Source organism: Watersipora subatra, chromosome 4 (genome assembly GCF_963576615.1).
Source record: "Watersipora subatra chromosome 4, tzWatSuba1.1, whole genome shotgun sequence".
NCBI lineage: Eukaryota > Metazoa > Bryozoa > Gymnolaemata > Cheilostomatida > Watersiporidae > Watersipora > Watersipora subatra.
Genome location: NC_088711.1, coordinates 11,128,759 through 11,145,907, shown reverse-complemented (window position 1 = coordinate 11,145,907; position 17,149 = coordinate 11,128,759). Strand labels below are relative to the sequence as shown.

The following is a 17,149-nucleotide window of genomic DNA, read 5'->3' as shown; positions in this document are numbered from 1 at the left end:
TAACACACTGAATGTTTTTGCTTCTATGTTAACGAAATTCACTGACACCCACCTGTTGTCAGTGACTTTTGATGGCAACGAGTCAGTTTCACAGCTTTACACAGACAACTATGAATACATTGCCTGCAAATTGTTCACTGTTTGCTCAGGTAGGAGTTACAAGATATTATAGAGTATAAATGTTATATTAGATGAAAGACCGAGAACCAAAGAATTGGATTGTAAGTTACTAGGTTGAAATATTAGCCAAGAGTTACAATAAGAGCTCTGTCAATGTTTTTCCAGCACTACCCAAGCTATGAGATGCCAGGATGGAAGAAGAAGTCTGTTGCCTACCACGCTGGTAAGACTTTGAATAGCTGTTAACACAGTCAATAAAAGTGATCATTGCGCAATAGGTTGTCATAACAACTAGACATCCGTTTTCAAAAATGACTTCCAACACTTCCAAATATATTACAGCGTTGTAGGTAAAAGTAAACTATGTGGATTAAGCTAAAAACACAATCAAACAATTGTAAAGGTACCTGTTTACGCTAACTTGAGCTATATTTAGTGTACAATAGAGTAAGCTTAACTTGCAAAGTTCTACCACTCACTCGACCATCAAACCTCATTTCAGACCAGTCTTAGATCGACTATGTAGAACTGTCTTAGATCAACTATATAGAACTGTCTTAGATTGCCTTTTTAGACCAGTTTTAGATCAACTCTACAGAACAGTCCTAGATCAACTATATAGAACTGTCTTGAATCAACTTTTTAGACCAGTCTTAGATCAACTATATAGAGCTGTCTTAGGTCAACTTTTTAGACCAGTCTAAGATCAACTATCTAGACCAACTATAGTTCAACTATATAGAACTGTCTTGGATCACCTAAAAACCTGAAAATACATGCATACACGTATATGTTGGTATAGTGTTTTTACTACTCAAAGAGAGATGAGTTGAAAGTAATGGAGGTGATGTTGCAGATGATGGAAAGCTATATGCTGGTGATGAGATGGGAATAAAATTTGGACCAAAGATACAAAAAGGTACATTATGTTCTATTGCATGAGAGTTCAAATCATTCAACTATTATGAGCAAAACAGGTAGAACTTGTGAAATAGTTACAGACACACATATAATTGAGTAGTTAACGTTATTTGCAAATGCGATGTAGGAGATGAGGTGTGCTGTGGTCTGCTATTTGGAGAAGAATGGACTACAATGAGCCCAAGGCCAACTCTAAAACGAATGGTCGGTAAAAATTCCATCGTTTCAGCTTTCGATCACCATGATTCTAAAGGTGAAGGACTCGCTTTTGCTAAAGTAAGTGCGACCTAATAGAATAACAGCACAACTAGCTATAGTATAAAGTGTTGAGATCAAAGATATTGAATAGGTTTCAGTGAATTAGTAATACACTGTTGTAGCTTAGGACCTGATACAAGCTTGTCTCTGTTTGAATAATAGGAAAATAATTTAACACGTATATTTATACAACCCTTCGAGTCAGAATGATGGCATTAAAAACACAAAACCTCTTTAGCGCAGACCGATTTGTATAAAAAGGAAATATGAAGTTGTAAGGATATGAATATAAAACAATCTTGGAATATAGTTTCAGCAGATCTTTTGAAATGAGATATGACTGTACCAATATGACATGTGTGCAAAAATATTGAAAAGATGCTGATATTTTACAGGACATCCTTACTACTATGTCTGTATAACCACTGTACTACTATGTCTGTATAACCACTGTACTACTATGTCTGTATAACCACTGTACTACTATGTCTGTATAACCACTGTACTACTATGTCTGTATAACCACTGTACTACTATGTCTGTATAACCACTGTACTACTATGTATGTATAACCACTGTACTACTATGTCTGTATAACCACTGTACTACTATGTCTGTATAACTACTGTACTACTATGTCTGTATAACCACTGTACTACTATGTCTGTATAACCACTGTACTACTATGTCTGTATAACCACTATACTACTATGTCTGTATAACCACTGTACTACTATGTCTGTATAACCACTGTACTACTATGTCTGTATAACCCCTGTACTACTATGTCTGTATAACCACTGTACTACTATGGCTGTATAACCACTGTACTACTATGTCTGTATAACCACTGTACCACTGTATAACCACTGTGTTACTGTATAACCACGCTTATGCGCTCTTTCAGGTGTTTGTGATGCTAAATGGAAAACTAATAGGAGTGAGAGTTGTTGGGCTGATATTTGGTGAGTACTACCCAACTATTGGGCTGCTAAGCGAAGGTGCAAGAGTCAAGGTTGACCTTCTACCACCTATTGCTACCCAAATGAAAGAGAGGGCATAACTCCATCAATGAAATGCATAAATATATATTATATTCTTTGTGGAGAGAACAAAGCCCATAGGATATTATCTAGAACAACAAGGAATTGTACTAATAGAGTGAACACACTCAAGCTCATAAATATATATACACAAAATAGAAATTTCAAATAGTTTCATATATATCTAAGGTTTAAAATATCACAGAATGTTCTAGAGGAATTGGAATGAAAAATCAAAAGGTAGGGGGGGGGGAGAGGGGCCCATGCAGTGGTAGTAATAAACATGCATACGTATATAGAACATAAAAGTGTGTGTTAATGAATAAAACCACTCTTGAGTAGGCTGTCAGAATCTTCCAATTACCTTCACAGGAAGATAAGCATGAGAAGAGCAACTGGCAGCATCACCTGTAAACACGACCAACATCAGTTTTCCTAAAGTAATGGAATTACTAGAGAAATAAAAGCAGTTAAGACTGGCAGTGTCAGAAGTACTGAATCTGATATCTGAGCGACATACTAGTGAGTTCATCTAGTTATATAGAACATTCTTATTTTGTCTTTGAGTTTAACCCTAATGTGAGTGCAGCAGTTGCCTCGAGGTCTAGAACAACCGACCTATAAACAACAAATTGGGGTTCGATTCTCAAAAAGCCCAACAGCGGTGACAGGAATGACATCCAATCTTAAATTGTTTTCTGCAACCGGGCATGTCTCCGGTTTCCGGAGATAAGTGCCCAGCTAAAATCCCAGAGGCCATGTTTGTGCAACAATGCTCTTGATGAAAACATGTACTGCCTCTGTTCGCAGTGAGCTAAGCAGACATCAACTCGATCTTTCAGGCATTGCTCAGACGCAAGGTGAGACCAAAGGCTGGTTCACACTATATCATCATATGTTGGAGTCGTTCTCTCGATGATTATTCATTGACTATGTGCACTGTAACGGATGGCATCGTCAAGGCAACGCGGATACGTAAAAAAAATTGCAGCTGTCAAACTTCCTGATAGTTCACCACTTCGGTGGGCACCACTTCGGCGATGAGTATTGGCCGTCACAGATTGCTCTACTTATCTTCTCTTTCTAACAGTTGCTGCGAGACTAGTACGTCATCATTTCCGCAACAGCATTGTATAATGAGAATGCCGTGTCACGAACTAATCGCTGATGTAAAAGCGGATGGATTTATGATAGTAGAAATATTGTTATTGCAGATAATCACCGAAGCTATGTGTGGTTAATGCTAACGTACCATGATATAGTGTGAACCAGCATTATGTTAATGAGAAAGAAAGCAAGGTAAAGCATGATATCTGGTCAAACAGCCAAAATAAATGTGATAATTCAGGAAAAAACCTAAAACGACTGATAGTATTGAGGCAGTTATCTGTTAGTTTATTCTGAATGAGTGAAACCATGAAATGAATTACTATAATTGGTGAACAGCCTTGACATGCCAGCCATTGCCTCAGCCAATAGCATGTATTATCAAGCTTGATGCCATGCATTTATATCCTCACCACAACTGTTTGTCGAAAAGTTTCTTGTGCCCCTAGATCAATGCACACACTGATTAGAGACTACGAAGTGACCTATGTACCAGCGATACACGTTAAACACAAGAAACGTATATCACAGTTGTACATACCCCAATTTTAGCAGAAAGTTGATTTGCTGATGACTCTGTTGTTGACACTCCCCATGGTGTCTGGTCTGCGGATGCTACTGGACCCCCTTCTTCTAGGTCAGCACTGATTGCTGTCATTAGAGGAAAGGCTCCGGAGTCACACTTGTTTCCGAAGTCATCCATGTCTATCGTGTACAGCAACGCTCCTGCTAGATTGTTTGTTTTGATGTAGTCCACCTAAAGGCAAAACATCAATGATCGACAATACAAGGTTTTATAATTGATGAAAACCAACTGGCAGTTGTCGACCACATTCTGCCTACCTTAACTTGGACTGATGATGGACTATCATATCCAACCCAAATATTAGTCATGTAAGTATAAGGCACCTTCATCTCCTCGTCAACCACTGCATGGGTCATAAAAGTTGCCTCAGAGCAGATCTAAACATGAATAAAGAATGCTAGATGAACAGAATTTTAACCTTAAAATTAGCAAACAGCAAGCCTTTTTTACTATCATCTACCACCTAATTGTTTAGTAATGACTGGTGTATCTAAGGAGAATTTGCTATGACTAACTTTCAAATGTGAGAACTACCGTATGTGACAATAGTTTGACAGGGCATTTTGTTTAACCATTGAAAGTTACCTACCTCGTGGTAGGCTAAGAGACCCGTTTCATTCGTTAGCTGTGTTGGGGGTGTCTCTCCAAGTATGCCAACCCCGAGGCCTGTAGTGCTAGAGGAGGCAAGTGTGTAGGAGCGGCCATAGGCAGGGATGGCTAAGACAATATTGTCTCTTAAGAACCCTCCATCAATAAGTGTCTTAACTCCTGTATCCTGATAAAACGTTATTAGAATAATACTATGGACCCTCTATGGACACCTCTCTATGGTCACCTCTCTATGGACACCTCTCTATGGAACTACCTACTAACAGCAGAGATAGAGGCACAAAACAAACACTTGACCTATTTACAGGGTCATTAGTTTAACTTGGCGCAGAGGGAATCACGGGGCGCAGAGGGAATCACGGGGCGAATTCCTAGTCATTCAAGCAGGAGTAATTTCACACGCAATGCTAATACAATACAGTCTCATGTAGTATTGTAGCCAATGTGGTCTGCAGTGCTAATGTAGCATGTGGTACTAATTTAGTCTGTGGTCCCAATGTGCTATATAGCAATGTTGACACTGATGTCTCAGTGGCATATTTTTATAAGGAACTATCTATATTAATAACGCCCTCTTTTTCATTGTATGTCTTTCTGTTAGTCTGCGTAAATGTTATGCACTTCCACACATTCTGCCTGAGTTTATACAAACTTCCCATGCATATCATCTGCGCCTTCTTTCAAGTCTCTAAAAATAAATGATTTCAAAACTCCATCTAGCTTCTGAAATTCTGCCTAAACACCCACCTACGAACTATCTTATCGAATATGAAAGAAATCCATGCATCTCCGAGGTCACTACTAGTGCATAACGAAAAAGGAAAAGTTCTTTAATGTATAAGTTTTTATGTTCAGTAGAAATACAGTCCTATACTTTATATTATTATATATTATACTATTATATTACTGGAGTAATACTATTAATATTTATGGAGTAATATTTATTATTATTACAAATACCTACTAACTTGTTAGTAGAAAAAGTAACACCTACATTTAAAATGTTATACTTAAACATATTTAACGGATTTGAAATGCTCAAAATGAAGTTTAATACCTTTACATATTCAAAGTCAATTTTGGAATGGCTCTAATGCTATGTGACATTGTTTCAGAGACCACACGAGACAAGCTTAAAAGGAACATAAAATTAAACACTCAAATACTGAATCGGTTAGGAAAAGTTTGAACAATTGATAGATATAGCCAACATGGACCAACATTCGGAGTGATCTTGGCTGCATGCAGGATAAATAAGGTTACTAGATGCTAGAGGTACAATTTGATGAGACAAACGTAAGTAACAACTTACATTTAAAGTGTTTAATGTATACGTTATGAGAATTCCATACACCTTAGAGAAGTCAACTACTGGTCTGGTATAGAGGAGAAGGGACATTGTATGTAATCAGAGAGAAAATACATGTATAGCTTATGTAACCAGGTGTTACTGTTTATGACATTCTATTCAACATAGGGAAGACAACCACTGGTCTGGTGCATGAGAGAAAGGAAATTTAATGTAACCAGAGATCAGATATAGTTTATGTAACCAGGGGTTGCCATTGATGACATCTTATGAATAGTAGCATAGGATATCATGAATGGTGGTTGTCTTCTCTTAACAACAAAGAGAAGACAACCACTAGTTTAGTAATGGAAAAAAGTGTAGTTTATGCAGTTTGGTTCAACTAATCATGACATTATATACAACATAGAGAAGATGACTACTGGTTTGGCAACAGAGAAAAGGTATCGTTTATGTAATTAGAAGCTACTGTTCATGGCATTGCTGAGGGTTGCTAAGATAGCTGAATTGCAGTTTTATGCCAACATAAAAAGACAAAGCTGTAAAGCAAGAGGTCAATGGTTGACATACCACACAGTCACCAGTCTCGCAGTAGAGAGGAGCATGATGAGCAGTTATTTCATCATCTATCGAACTCAAGTCCAGGGACATCAAGTTGACGAAGTCTACAAGCCTGCAATGCATGGAGTAACTAATTGTCTCTAAACTGGAAAAGTTATTACCATCATTATCATTATTACCAAACAGTCAGCAGTCTAAAGCCGTGAGCAGTGATGGTGGGAGACATACATTACTGATGGCAATCATGACCGAGTAGCAAATTCTCTTATAAATAATGCATTTTCTCTAATTGTATTGCAAGACCATTAATAATAAAATCTTATGAGTAGGTAGGAGCAGATGAATCCCATAATTTCCCATCTTTCAGTGGTGATACTGATAGAATCCTTTGACGCTCTAATCCTAAACTACAGCTTAGCAAGTGAGCCATGAACTCCAAATCAATAGAGCTATAGATGTCTGGGTGTGCATACCCTGAGATAGTTGATAGGTCATACAATAGAACTATAAATGTCTGGGTGTGCATACTCTGAGATAGTTGATAGGTAATACAATAGAACTATAGATGTCTGGGTGTGCATACCCTGAGATAGTTGATAGGTCATACGAATGAGCGATCACAGTACTGACGCCAGACAGAGAAGCGGAGAGTATGAGCTTCTCCGACTCCTGGTTCGCAGTCTCTGCATTAAATGCTAAGTAGAAGGCCTCGAGCAAGCTAGAAAGCCGATTCTTTTCAACTGGTGCGTCTCCTGAAGCATTACAAAAAAGCGAAAGTTTGTAGCTGTCATTAATCGTCTTTCTATTCATAAGTAATATTGTTCATTATTATCATTATTATCATTATTATCATTATTATCATTATTATCATTATTATTATTATTATCATTATTATCATTATTATCATTATTATTATTATTATCATTATTATCATTATTATCATTATTATTATTATTATTATTATTATCATTATTATCATTATTATCATTATTATCATTATTATCATTATTATCATTATTATCATTATTATCATTATTATCATTATTATCATTATTATTATCATTATTATCATTATTATCATTATTATCATTATTATTATTATTATCATTATTATCATTATTATCATTATTATCATTATTATCATTATTATCATTATTATCATTATTATCATTATTATCATTATTATCATTATTATCATTATTATCATTATTATCATTATTATTATTATTATCATTATTATTATTATTATCATTATTATCATTATTATTATTATTATCATTATTATCATTATTATCATTATTATCATTATTATCATTATTATTATTATTATCATTATTATTATTATTATCATTATTATCATTATTATCATTATTATCATTATTATCATTATTATCATTATTATCATTATTATTATTATTATCATTATTATCATTATTATTATTATTATCATTATTATTATTATTATTATTATCATTATTATTATTATTATCATTATTATCATTATTATCATTATTATCATTATTATCATTATTATCATTATTATCATTATTATCATTATTATCATTATTATTATTATTATCATTATTATCATTATTATCATTATTATCATTATTATCATTATTATCATTATTATCATTATTATCATTATTATCATTATTATCATTATTATCATTATTATCATTATTATCATTATTATCATTATTATCATTATTATCATTATTATCATTATTATCATTATTATCATTATTATTATCATTATAATTATTATTGGACAGAGGAAATGTGAACTGCCCTTTGTAAGACACCATCTAATAGTTCACTCAGCTTTCATTCCAGTTATTTCTACCATTTACTTTGTTTCCGTGTTTTAAATAAACGCTGAATAGAATTAAAATTGGCAAAGTTGATTTTTATGGATATGGACACAAAACCAGGTAAACTTATCCCATAAAGTCCGACTTCGGTTGCTGATCATCATTCGTTTGAGAAAACGGTTTGAAAAGCGATTTGTGTGAAATCCACAACAGTTTTTCCATTATAAAAAATGTAAATAATTTTGATTTGTTCCAATACTAGAAAAAGATTTTTTTGAAAAAAAGAAGAAAGCAATACGTAACGTAGACAGAGTTATCATAATACTCCACTACTAGAGTACGCTAGGGTAAAAAATGTATCAGTAGCAACCTCATTTTCCCAGATTGTTGTGTAAGATAAAAAAAATTTAGGAATAACTTGTTTGGGAGAGGAACAGAGTGTTTGCGTTGTGAATTTTTGTTTAGCTCTGAAGCAAAAACATTTGGCACATTTTGAATTTTTGTTGCTGCTGTTTATATAAAACTGATATTGGAACTGTGCAGCGAGCTTTAAGAACTTTCCACAAATGAAATATATTTAGAAGAATAGGCGTGACAATCAAAAAGTCTTACCGTCCTATCTTGAAATACATAAGGGCAAAGTGTGATGCCCACAGAAAGAACTAAGGCTGTACCTACCCTCAGGGTTTGGGTAGTACCAGGCAATGTCCAAACCATCTAGTCTCAAATGTTTCAGAAACTCGGTCGTTGTGTACACAAAGGTGGCGAGTGACTCATCATTAGATGTCGCATTATTCCAGCCTAAGGCATCCATGTTGGGTCCGCCCACACCAATCATAACCTTTACATTTGGGTTTCGATTTTTAAGTCCCAGCAGTTCATAGATCAACACTGAAATAAAACAAACCAAAATCAGTTGTCGTGTCAAAACACTCGATTTCATTGCAGTTTATAATACAAAGCGAATGACTCCATGCAACTTCAGCAAATTTTCATGGAACATGATAATCTGCTGCAGAAAGTCTGCCCAGCACAGCTGCATGCTTTGTTTATCTATCCTGAAAACATCATATTTTGGGTAAACGATTTGGCAGAGAACCCATTACTGTAGCAAAATAGATATCATGCGCATTTGTATTTTTTCTACTGTGCTCTAAGCAAGCACATGCGAGCAGAAGCTGCCAGGTGCAGAAGTGAAGATAAAATATAGCTTGCATTCATTCACAAACTTACAGTTGGAGGTTCTATGCCTTGAGTCAGCTGTGTAACCACCTCAACATTCAGACTAGACTGATGTATATTTTCACCTCAATTTTGACTTGTTAGTTTTGTTTATTGCACCCTTGTTAGATCAACACTAGCCAGCTCTATCTCCCTCGTTTAGATTTGCTAACTGAACTCATGAACAATTAAGATGTGATACTCGCCCTGACACCATTTATGCCTCATGCATTTTATGAGACTCAAACCATAGCCTGTGTTCTGCAGAAAAAGTGTTCTTACTCTGATATTTGTAGATAATTAGTATGCAAAGGTACAAAGGCTTTAGCAGAGTTAAAATAAAAAAATGGTATGCAAGTAGTATTTCAATGATTAGTTTGTACTTTGCATAAGTATATATATTTTAATATTTTTAAAATAATAATTATTCAAAATTGTGTTTTAAAAAGAGAAAATATGAATAATTTTATTATAATTTTACTTACAAACTAAATTTAATGATTTTATTTTGGTAATTTAAGGTTTCAGGTTGATACTAAATATTTTTATTGCAAAGCTTCATGATAAACTGCCTTTCTCGTTCTCTCGTTGTAAGTCGTGATGTGCAGACTATCTTTGTGTCCAGTCCTTAAAACAGAAATGTAGAACTTGCCAAAGTGTAAAGCCTTCAATAGAGAGATCCATCAATGGAGAGATCAATAGAAAAACCACTACCAATTGCCCTCTATCTTTCTCACTGCATTTTGCTGATGGTAAATAAAAACAGGATTTGACCCAGAGCTTGGGTGGCCTAAATTTAAAAAGAATTTCACTATCAGATGAGACTAAAGACTTTCCTAGAAAGAAAATAATTTTATGTTTGAAAAGTCCTGTTATAATCATGACTTGAATAATATTCTCATATTGTCTTTTAACAATTCAGAAAATCTCATTCATTGCTTTTGAGGCTTCCAAATAACTCAAAACCAGATTATTAGGGAGAGAACAGAAGCAGAACCATAGCAGTTCAAAGAATTTCAGAACCTTTACCAGGTCTCTACCACTTCTGCATCAAACAGGTATTCATAGAAAAAAGACTGATCCAAACACAGTGCAGAGCCTTAGACCACTCGACCATTACAAGAACTGTTTGTGGAATGCTAAAAAATCCAGGAGAGGACAAATGCAGATCTCTAGACATACGTGAAGAAAGACATTGCATTATATATAAATACTAAAGCTATAGACATCATATTATAGCCTGATCAACTCCTAATTCTGTTAATTGGTAGAAACCTATTAATATTGACCAAGTACAATATTTTACGTCAAATCTTAACAAAAGTCATAAACAAGGAGTTGTCTTCTAAAGAAAGCGTAACAGAGCAATACAACCGATTCAGTTGCGTTATGACATTTCACTACAAGGAAAACACACTAGCTGTCACTGAATAATTATTCCGAGTTTCCTAGCTATCTGGCAAACCTCACAGCACACAAAGAACGATTCCCGGAGATAATTTAATTTTGAGTCAAAAAGCCAACAGCTTGACCGGCCAAGAATTCAACCGATAACCTTGTACAACTACCTCCATGCTGCTCAAGGTGATTCAATAGACAAAGAGAGAAAATGGACCAGATAACAAATTATTTGATATTTGGCAGTCACTAGTAAAAGAACAAGGATCTAAAGTATTACTCAACCTACCGTCATCGGAATATCCTGTCTGCCGCAAGATATTGCTCTGTATGGCAGCATAACCGAGGACGACATGGGTGCACAGCATAGGATCTACATAGGCGGGTGTAAATCTGGCACCGGTCGGTCGATCAGCCGCCATATTGGTTATGTAGCACACTCTCTTCCATGGAGCTACCATAAGACAACTCGTGTCAAATCACTGCCATTACCAGCTTTTATAGGATATTTGTCAAGGTCATCAACAATGCTAGCAAAAAATGTGGATTAACATAAAAAACAAGTCTTACACTCCAAGGTCTGGTCCACACTGAATATTACTCAAAACATCATAGTAATTGTATTAAGTGAACTGTATCAAGTCTCCCTTGAATCGTTAACTATTTTAATCTTTTGTCAAAAAAGATAAGATGTATGTACACATAAGCTTAGTAGTTCTTACTCGTTTCAAGTCTCCGCTGTATACAGTAATAGTATGACATGGTCATATATTTTTCTATATATACATGTATATATAGAAATATATTATATGTATGTTTATGTGTGTCTATATATGTATATAGACCAACCTGATTCAAATTGCATTTTCCTCCTAATCACACATAAGTTTACTTATTGCTGTCTAATCTAACTGCTCTAGCCAGAATAACAGGGTCAGGGAAAACATTGTGGAGGTGAAGATGAATGCAATGACTTGTTTTTAGAACTAATTTTTGTTCACAATGAGAACTTACATTCACTATGCATAGATGAAGGGGCAGCATGAGTGGCGGAACAGACAGCTTTAAGGAAACCCTTATTTAATTATTCAAAACGACAGACTTTATGTATGTTTGGGACATCTACATGGAAAGTATTTTTCCTTGAAATGTTTTACATAAGCAGTTGAGTGTTGGTAGGCTATGAAATATTTAATTTGTAATTGCAATTAATAAATAATTTTAAAAAATTTATCAAGAAATTATCAAATTCTTAGAATGTTCAGCATTCATTTTAATATAGCAAATACAAGTATCTCAACCCATAGAGACAGAGACAGCACCTGACTCCGTCAGGGTTTACATGTTCCAAGTGAATGAGAAAGTTTCACAAAGTCTAACATCCCTTATGGTCTGATATGACATGCCCAGAGTGTCTATTACACGAATATTTGCACTCATCTCCTCAGTTACCAGTCTATACAGTGCTTGAATAGTGTGCAGTGGGAACCAGATATCAGTAAGATGTATTCAAAAGCAAAGAAGTTGATATAACGTCAATAGCAAAGAAGTAGATATAACGTCAATAGCAAAGAAGTTGATATAACGTCAATAGCAAAGATAACGGTCTATGTCAAGGCCGGAGTATCAACAACTAAGTGCAGAAATTACCATATTAGGTACCTTAGTCTTACTATAACCTACTGTCCTTTAAATGCCAGGTTTATTTTTACTCACACAGGTTTACAAGGTCTTAGGACCTGTGAACAAAACAAACCTTTAACCAAATCGGGCAGTTTTGGAGTAGTGACCTCTGGCTGTGTAATGGTCTCTGGTTCTGAAGGAACGACATACACAACGGTGCCAGGAGCATTCTGATCATTGGAAGATGTTACACTAGGTGCACTGGTATCAGCAGGTGAAGCGGTTGTAACGGGGGTAGTTGTAGGAACTGTTGGATAAGTTGGCTACAAGAGACCATACAAGGTAATCGTAAGCATCTCACTTCTGTCCAAATTATATCATTTACATGTATACCATTTTTTCCAAATAGTAGAACAAAGATATATTTTTTTACCAGAAAACATCTGATATTTTGTAAAAGCTATCATTTATACCAGACCATCTATTTGTGATGCGAATTCGTGGACAAATAAAAGACACCTAGAAAATTGTCTCATAAAAAAAGTCCAACAGACATTAGTATTTCCTTATGATGTTTATAAAAGAACAGACACTATTAGACTATAGTCTATGAGAGTAACAGAGCTCCAATCATTGACTCGCCCTGATGACACTCCCATATGATTGTATCGTGACGTGATCGCACCCTGAGTGTGCCCCTGCCTGGTCACGCTCTTACCCGGTCACACTGCTATCCAGTAACACTGCTACCTGGTTACACCTCTACCTAGTCTAATTGCTATCTAGTCTCACTGCTACCTGGTCACACTCTAACCTGTTCATAATCCCTTGAGGTTTCCTGGTATCCATTCACTCCTACTCATGACAACACATTTCCACACGAATACTTTTGACTAAGACTCATTATTACCTGGTCACACTCGTCTGCAGCTACATTACGTGGCCAGTTACATATGGAGCCATCGTATATGGTTCCGGACGCACAAGGGACTATCACAGCAGTAGCTCCATTATGATTGCACTTGTAGAACTGGTAACAGTTGCAGAGATCTTCAAAGTCTCCAGCAGCTGTGCATTCCCGCACATAGTCTGCAGCAGAATACCAGCTTCATGATACACCATTTACTATCGTTGCTACTAGTTAATGTACTTGTCATCCTTAGTTTTTGTTATTAATTTATGACCTTGTCGCAAAATTGAACACAAAATTTTTGTAGATTTAATCAGGAAGTATCCATATTTTTCTATCATTTGTGATTGTTTTTGATGTTTCAGGGGATCTGATTGCCAGGATGTTTCAAGATTAAAATCGTCCAAACTTGATCGCGATTAAAATTCTCAGATTCAAGCGAAATATTGCATCTATAGTTGTCCTTTGTTGAAGAAACTGACGGAATAGAGACGCGTGACGCAATAGCCGATATAAATAGCGAAAGAGAGGCAAGACAGGCAGCTGCACAACTTGTAATGACATTTCGGCACGTATTTTTCTTCTGAGTGTTTAAGCCACAATCAAGTTTTGTTGATTTTAGTCTTGAAACATCCTGGCTGTCCCATCATCCCAAACATCAAAAACAGTTTCAAATAATAGAAAAATTTCGATAGATTTTGATAGAATCTACTAAAATTGTGTGTAAGTTAATATTTAATTGGCTTATGCATCTCTTCATAAATACCGTGAGACTGAGCCTACAGGCGACCCAGATAACAACGGAGCCGATGTTGGAGAATGTTTAGACAATATCTATAGTTAATGAGTCATCAATGAGTCATCTATGAGTCATATCTATTCATGGTGTAAGTGAGTGCAACAACGCTTCTGATATGAACATTCAGCAACTCTTGATTTTCACACATCGTACAATATTTCTACATATTCTAAGCGTGACAGCTCACCGGTGCAGTGAGCATGACTTTTGATCAGGCTGACAGATCAAGATGTTTTAGGGCGTTTCTTTTTAAATAAGCCATATTCCAAAACACTGGTTTTCCGCCCATTTAAAAATCATAGAAAGAGATAACGTTAAAACGGTAGTTTGTGTACTCTTTGTAGCCATGGCGATGAGTATACAGCAGAGAATACAGGCTGCGTAATGCCAATAATCGGCAAAAGTTAAAATAGACATTCAAAAAAATACAAAATAGGATTTCAGTAAAAGGTAACAAATTATGCAGCTGCTGTGAAGTGCCAGCCGTAGAGATGTAGAGACGTAGAGATACACATGCACCATTGTACTTGCTATCATTCAGTTATTCTGTATGTTAGTTTATCCAACTGTACTTGTGACAGATGAGATCTATAAACCATATGTCTTAATAGACAATGAAGCCAACTTATTTTTACCCTAAAGTTTGTGATTAGTTGGTCACATGCTCAATGAGTAAAAAATACTTTCCAACTATAAATTTTTAAAAAATAGTCAGGCAGCATTATCATGATTATATTTTAATTTTATCGACTCTAAATTTGGAAACCTTTTTGATACTAGTATGTGAAGATGGCATATGTAAGTCGACTAGCAATCGATGGTGAGAACAAGTGACAGATATCCCATTTTATTTGCGACATATTCTTGCAGCAACCTTCACAAATACTATCATCAGCAATGATTTTGCCTGGTAAGAGCAATATGCTTCTCTCAGTCCTTCTGTCACCAAGAATTGATGTTTTATCTGTTAAATATTGAACCTTTTCTGTGCTGAAGTTTTTCCAACAACATGTCTGTATACCGACAATATTATCATAACTTAAACAATACACATGAATTTTAATAAAAGTATTACGTAGTTAGAATAAAACCCGAGTGCAAGGGCGTTACAATCTTGTCTAGAGTTTAACGCTATGCTCAACAAAAACTGTACACGTACGCATAAAAAGCTCTCTATAAGCTAAAAATAGCCAAATTGGATTAATTAATTAGTAGTAGTCTAAAATATGAAGAAAATAAACAAGAGTAAAAACCAAGGAGAACCATGGCTAAAAGAAAAACTTGACGAATCAGCCTTCCGCTCTCCTTATAGCTAGTTTATTAACACTCACTGTCACAGAAGTTGCCTTGCGGAACGGTCTGCGTATCGATGGAAGTACTCTGGGTGGATGCGGCTGTCGCCTGAAACAATGTCATTACTATTTATAATGGTAGTTCAATCAATAGCGCAGCACTTCTGTGTTACTAACACATTTAAAGCGTATTATGAATATACTTACAACAGATGCTGGTTCACCAACAGTCCCACAAGGCCATGCAACCTGGTAGTCATAGTTACAGAGGTTGCGCTGAGTGTCCCAAACCAGGGTTGCTGGGCAGGTTCCTGGGTAAGCCGTGCCATAAGCGCATTGATAGTACTTAGTGCAGTCGCAGGGGTCAGGGATGAATGCGAATGAGCCTGGGCTACAGATAATTTCATCTACAAAAAAGAATGCTTAGCAACCTATGTACACAGCTAGCAAAGTTTATACTGCTATGAAATTGCATGTACATATGTTGATAGCTATGTGCTCGTTAGCAATTCAGAGGGGAAAAAATTTCATCTTTTTAAAATGACGAAGGAGTTGCGTGATTCAACTGACAAAATGCTAAAAAGCCATTGTAAAAGAATATATTACAGCCCAGTTGGAGCATCTTAAATAGTAGCGAGTCTATTTGTATTCATTTGTTACAATTGCTCTAACAGATTATATATTTCTTCAACACCCGGAGTAGGTTTTCTGAAGGTGCGGTTGCAGACTCAATGGTTGTCAGTGGCTGAATTTGACAGGACAACAATAAGCGATTTATAAAGTTTATCATAAAATCAAAGGAGTCAAACTTGCATCAAAAGGTTTGTCACCAAAACGTACTCTGCAGACGACGAACTACGATTTAGTACATCTCTGAAAACTGCACACTCACTAAAGTTCTAGTTGACCTAGTTACGACATAAACCAATGAGTACTGACAAGACAAAACATAAACCAATGAGTACTGACAAGACAAAAAATTGCAGCTGAGTGATAGTCAATGTAACTCTCTGATGCTATCCCTTTATGATGTAAGGCATTGATGAGAGCAGAACCAGGAACTAGATAAAGCATTACATTTAATTGCGCTGAGCTTATTGCAAGAAAAGCCTGAACCATGTCTGGCAAGAACACGAAGCATATAGTGAGACCTTCTTACCTCCACAGTTGCCTGTTCCGGGAGTGACAACATTCACCGCTGGTGTAGTAGTTGTAGAGGTGGGACTTGCTGATGAGACGGAGGACTCAGATGGCCCGGGAAGGGACACGGGTGGTCTTTCATCTTCCCCTGAACACAGCGAGAAGTAACAGGTAGACTAGCTTATGGTTGATGCTGTTTAACAGAGGGCATTATGAGCGTGTGCCATGTAAATGATAGTTTTTGCTAAAAGTTTGACTGATGAACTAATAACTTACAGGAAAGCTGCTGAGACAAAAATAAGTGTCGGGTAGAACCATACAAAATCATTTCCTTCTATCTGTTCAAAGTCATAGATAACGACAAAGTTTTGAAAATTAAATTAATCAATTAAATAATTGAATAAGTAGTTAAAAAGCCTGATCAATATATACTGCATT

The 17,149-nt window shown here is 35.7% G+C and overlaps 1 protein-coding gene across 1 annotated transcript in view; it reads right to left on the bottom strand.

Annotated features, from left to right (window-relative positions):
• Positions 1 to 2,708: 2,708 nt before the first annotated feature.
• The window catches only part of LOC137393921 (probable chitinase 10), a gene marked incomplete at its 5' end in the record, with an annotated part of 42,982 nt that continues 28,541 nt past the window's right edge, over positions 2,709 to 17,149 (bottom strand). Inside the window, 13 exon segments of the mRNA XM_068080635.1 lie at positions 2,709 to 2,750; positions 3,991 to 4,206; positions 4,293 to 4,412; positions 4,625 to 4,810; positions 6,524 to 6,626; positions 7,098 to 7,266; positions 9,007 to 9,219; positions 11,237 to 11,401; positions 12,704 to 12,893; positions 13,481 to 13,659; positions 15,611 to 15,680; positions 15,779 to 15,978; positions 16,731 to 16,859. Of these exon segments, the coding sequence (XP_067936736.1) occupies positions 2,709 to 2,750; positions 3,991 to 4,206; positions 4,293 to 4,412; positions 4,625 to 4,810; positions 6,524 to 6,626; positions 7,098 to 7,266; positions 9,007 to 9,219; positions 11,237 to 11,401; positions 12,704 to 12,893; positions 13,481 to 13,659; positions 15,611 to 15,680; positions 15,779 to 15,978; positions 16,731 to 16,859 (1,982 nt within the window).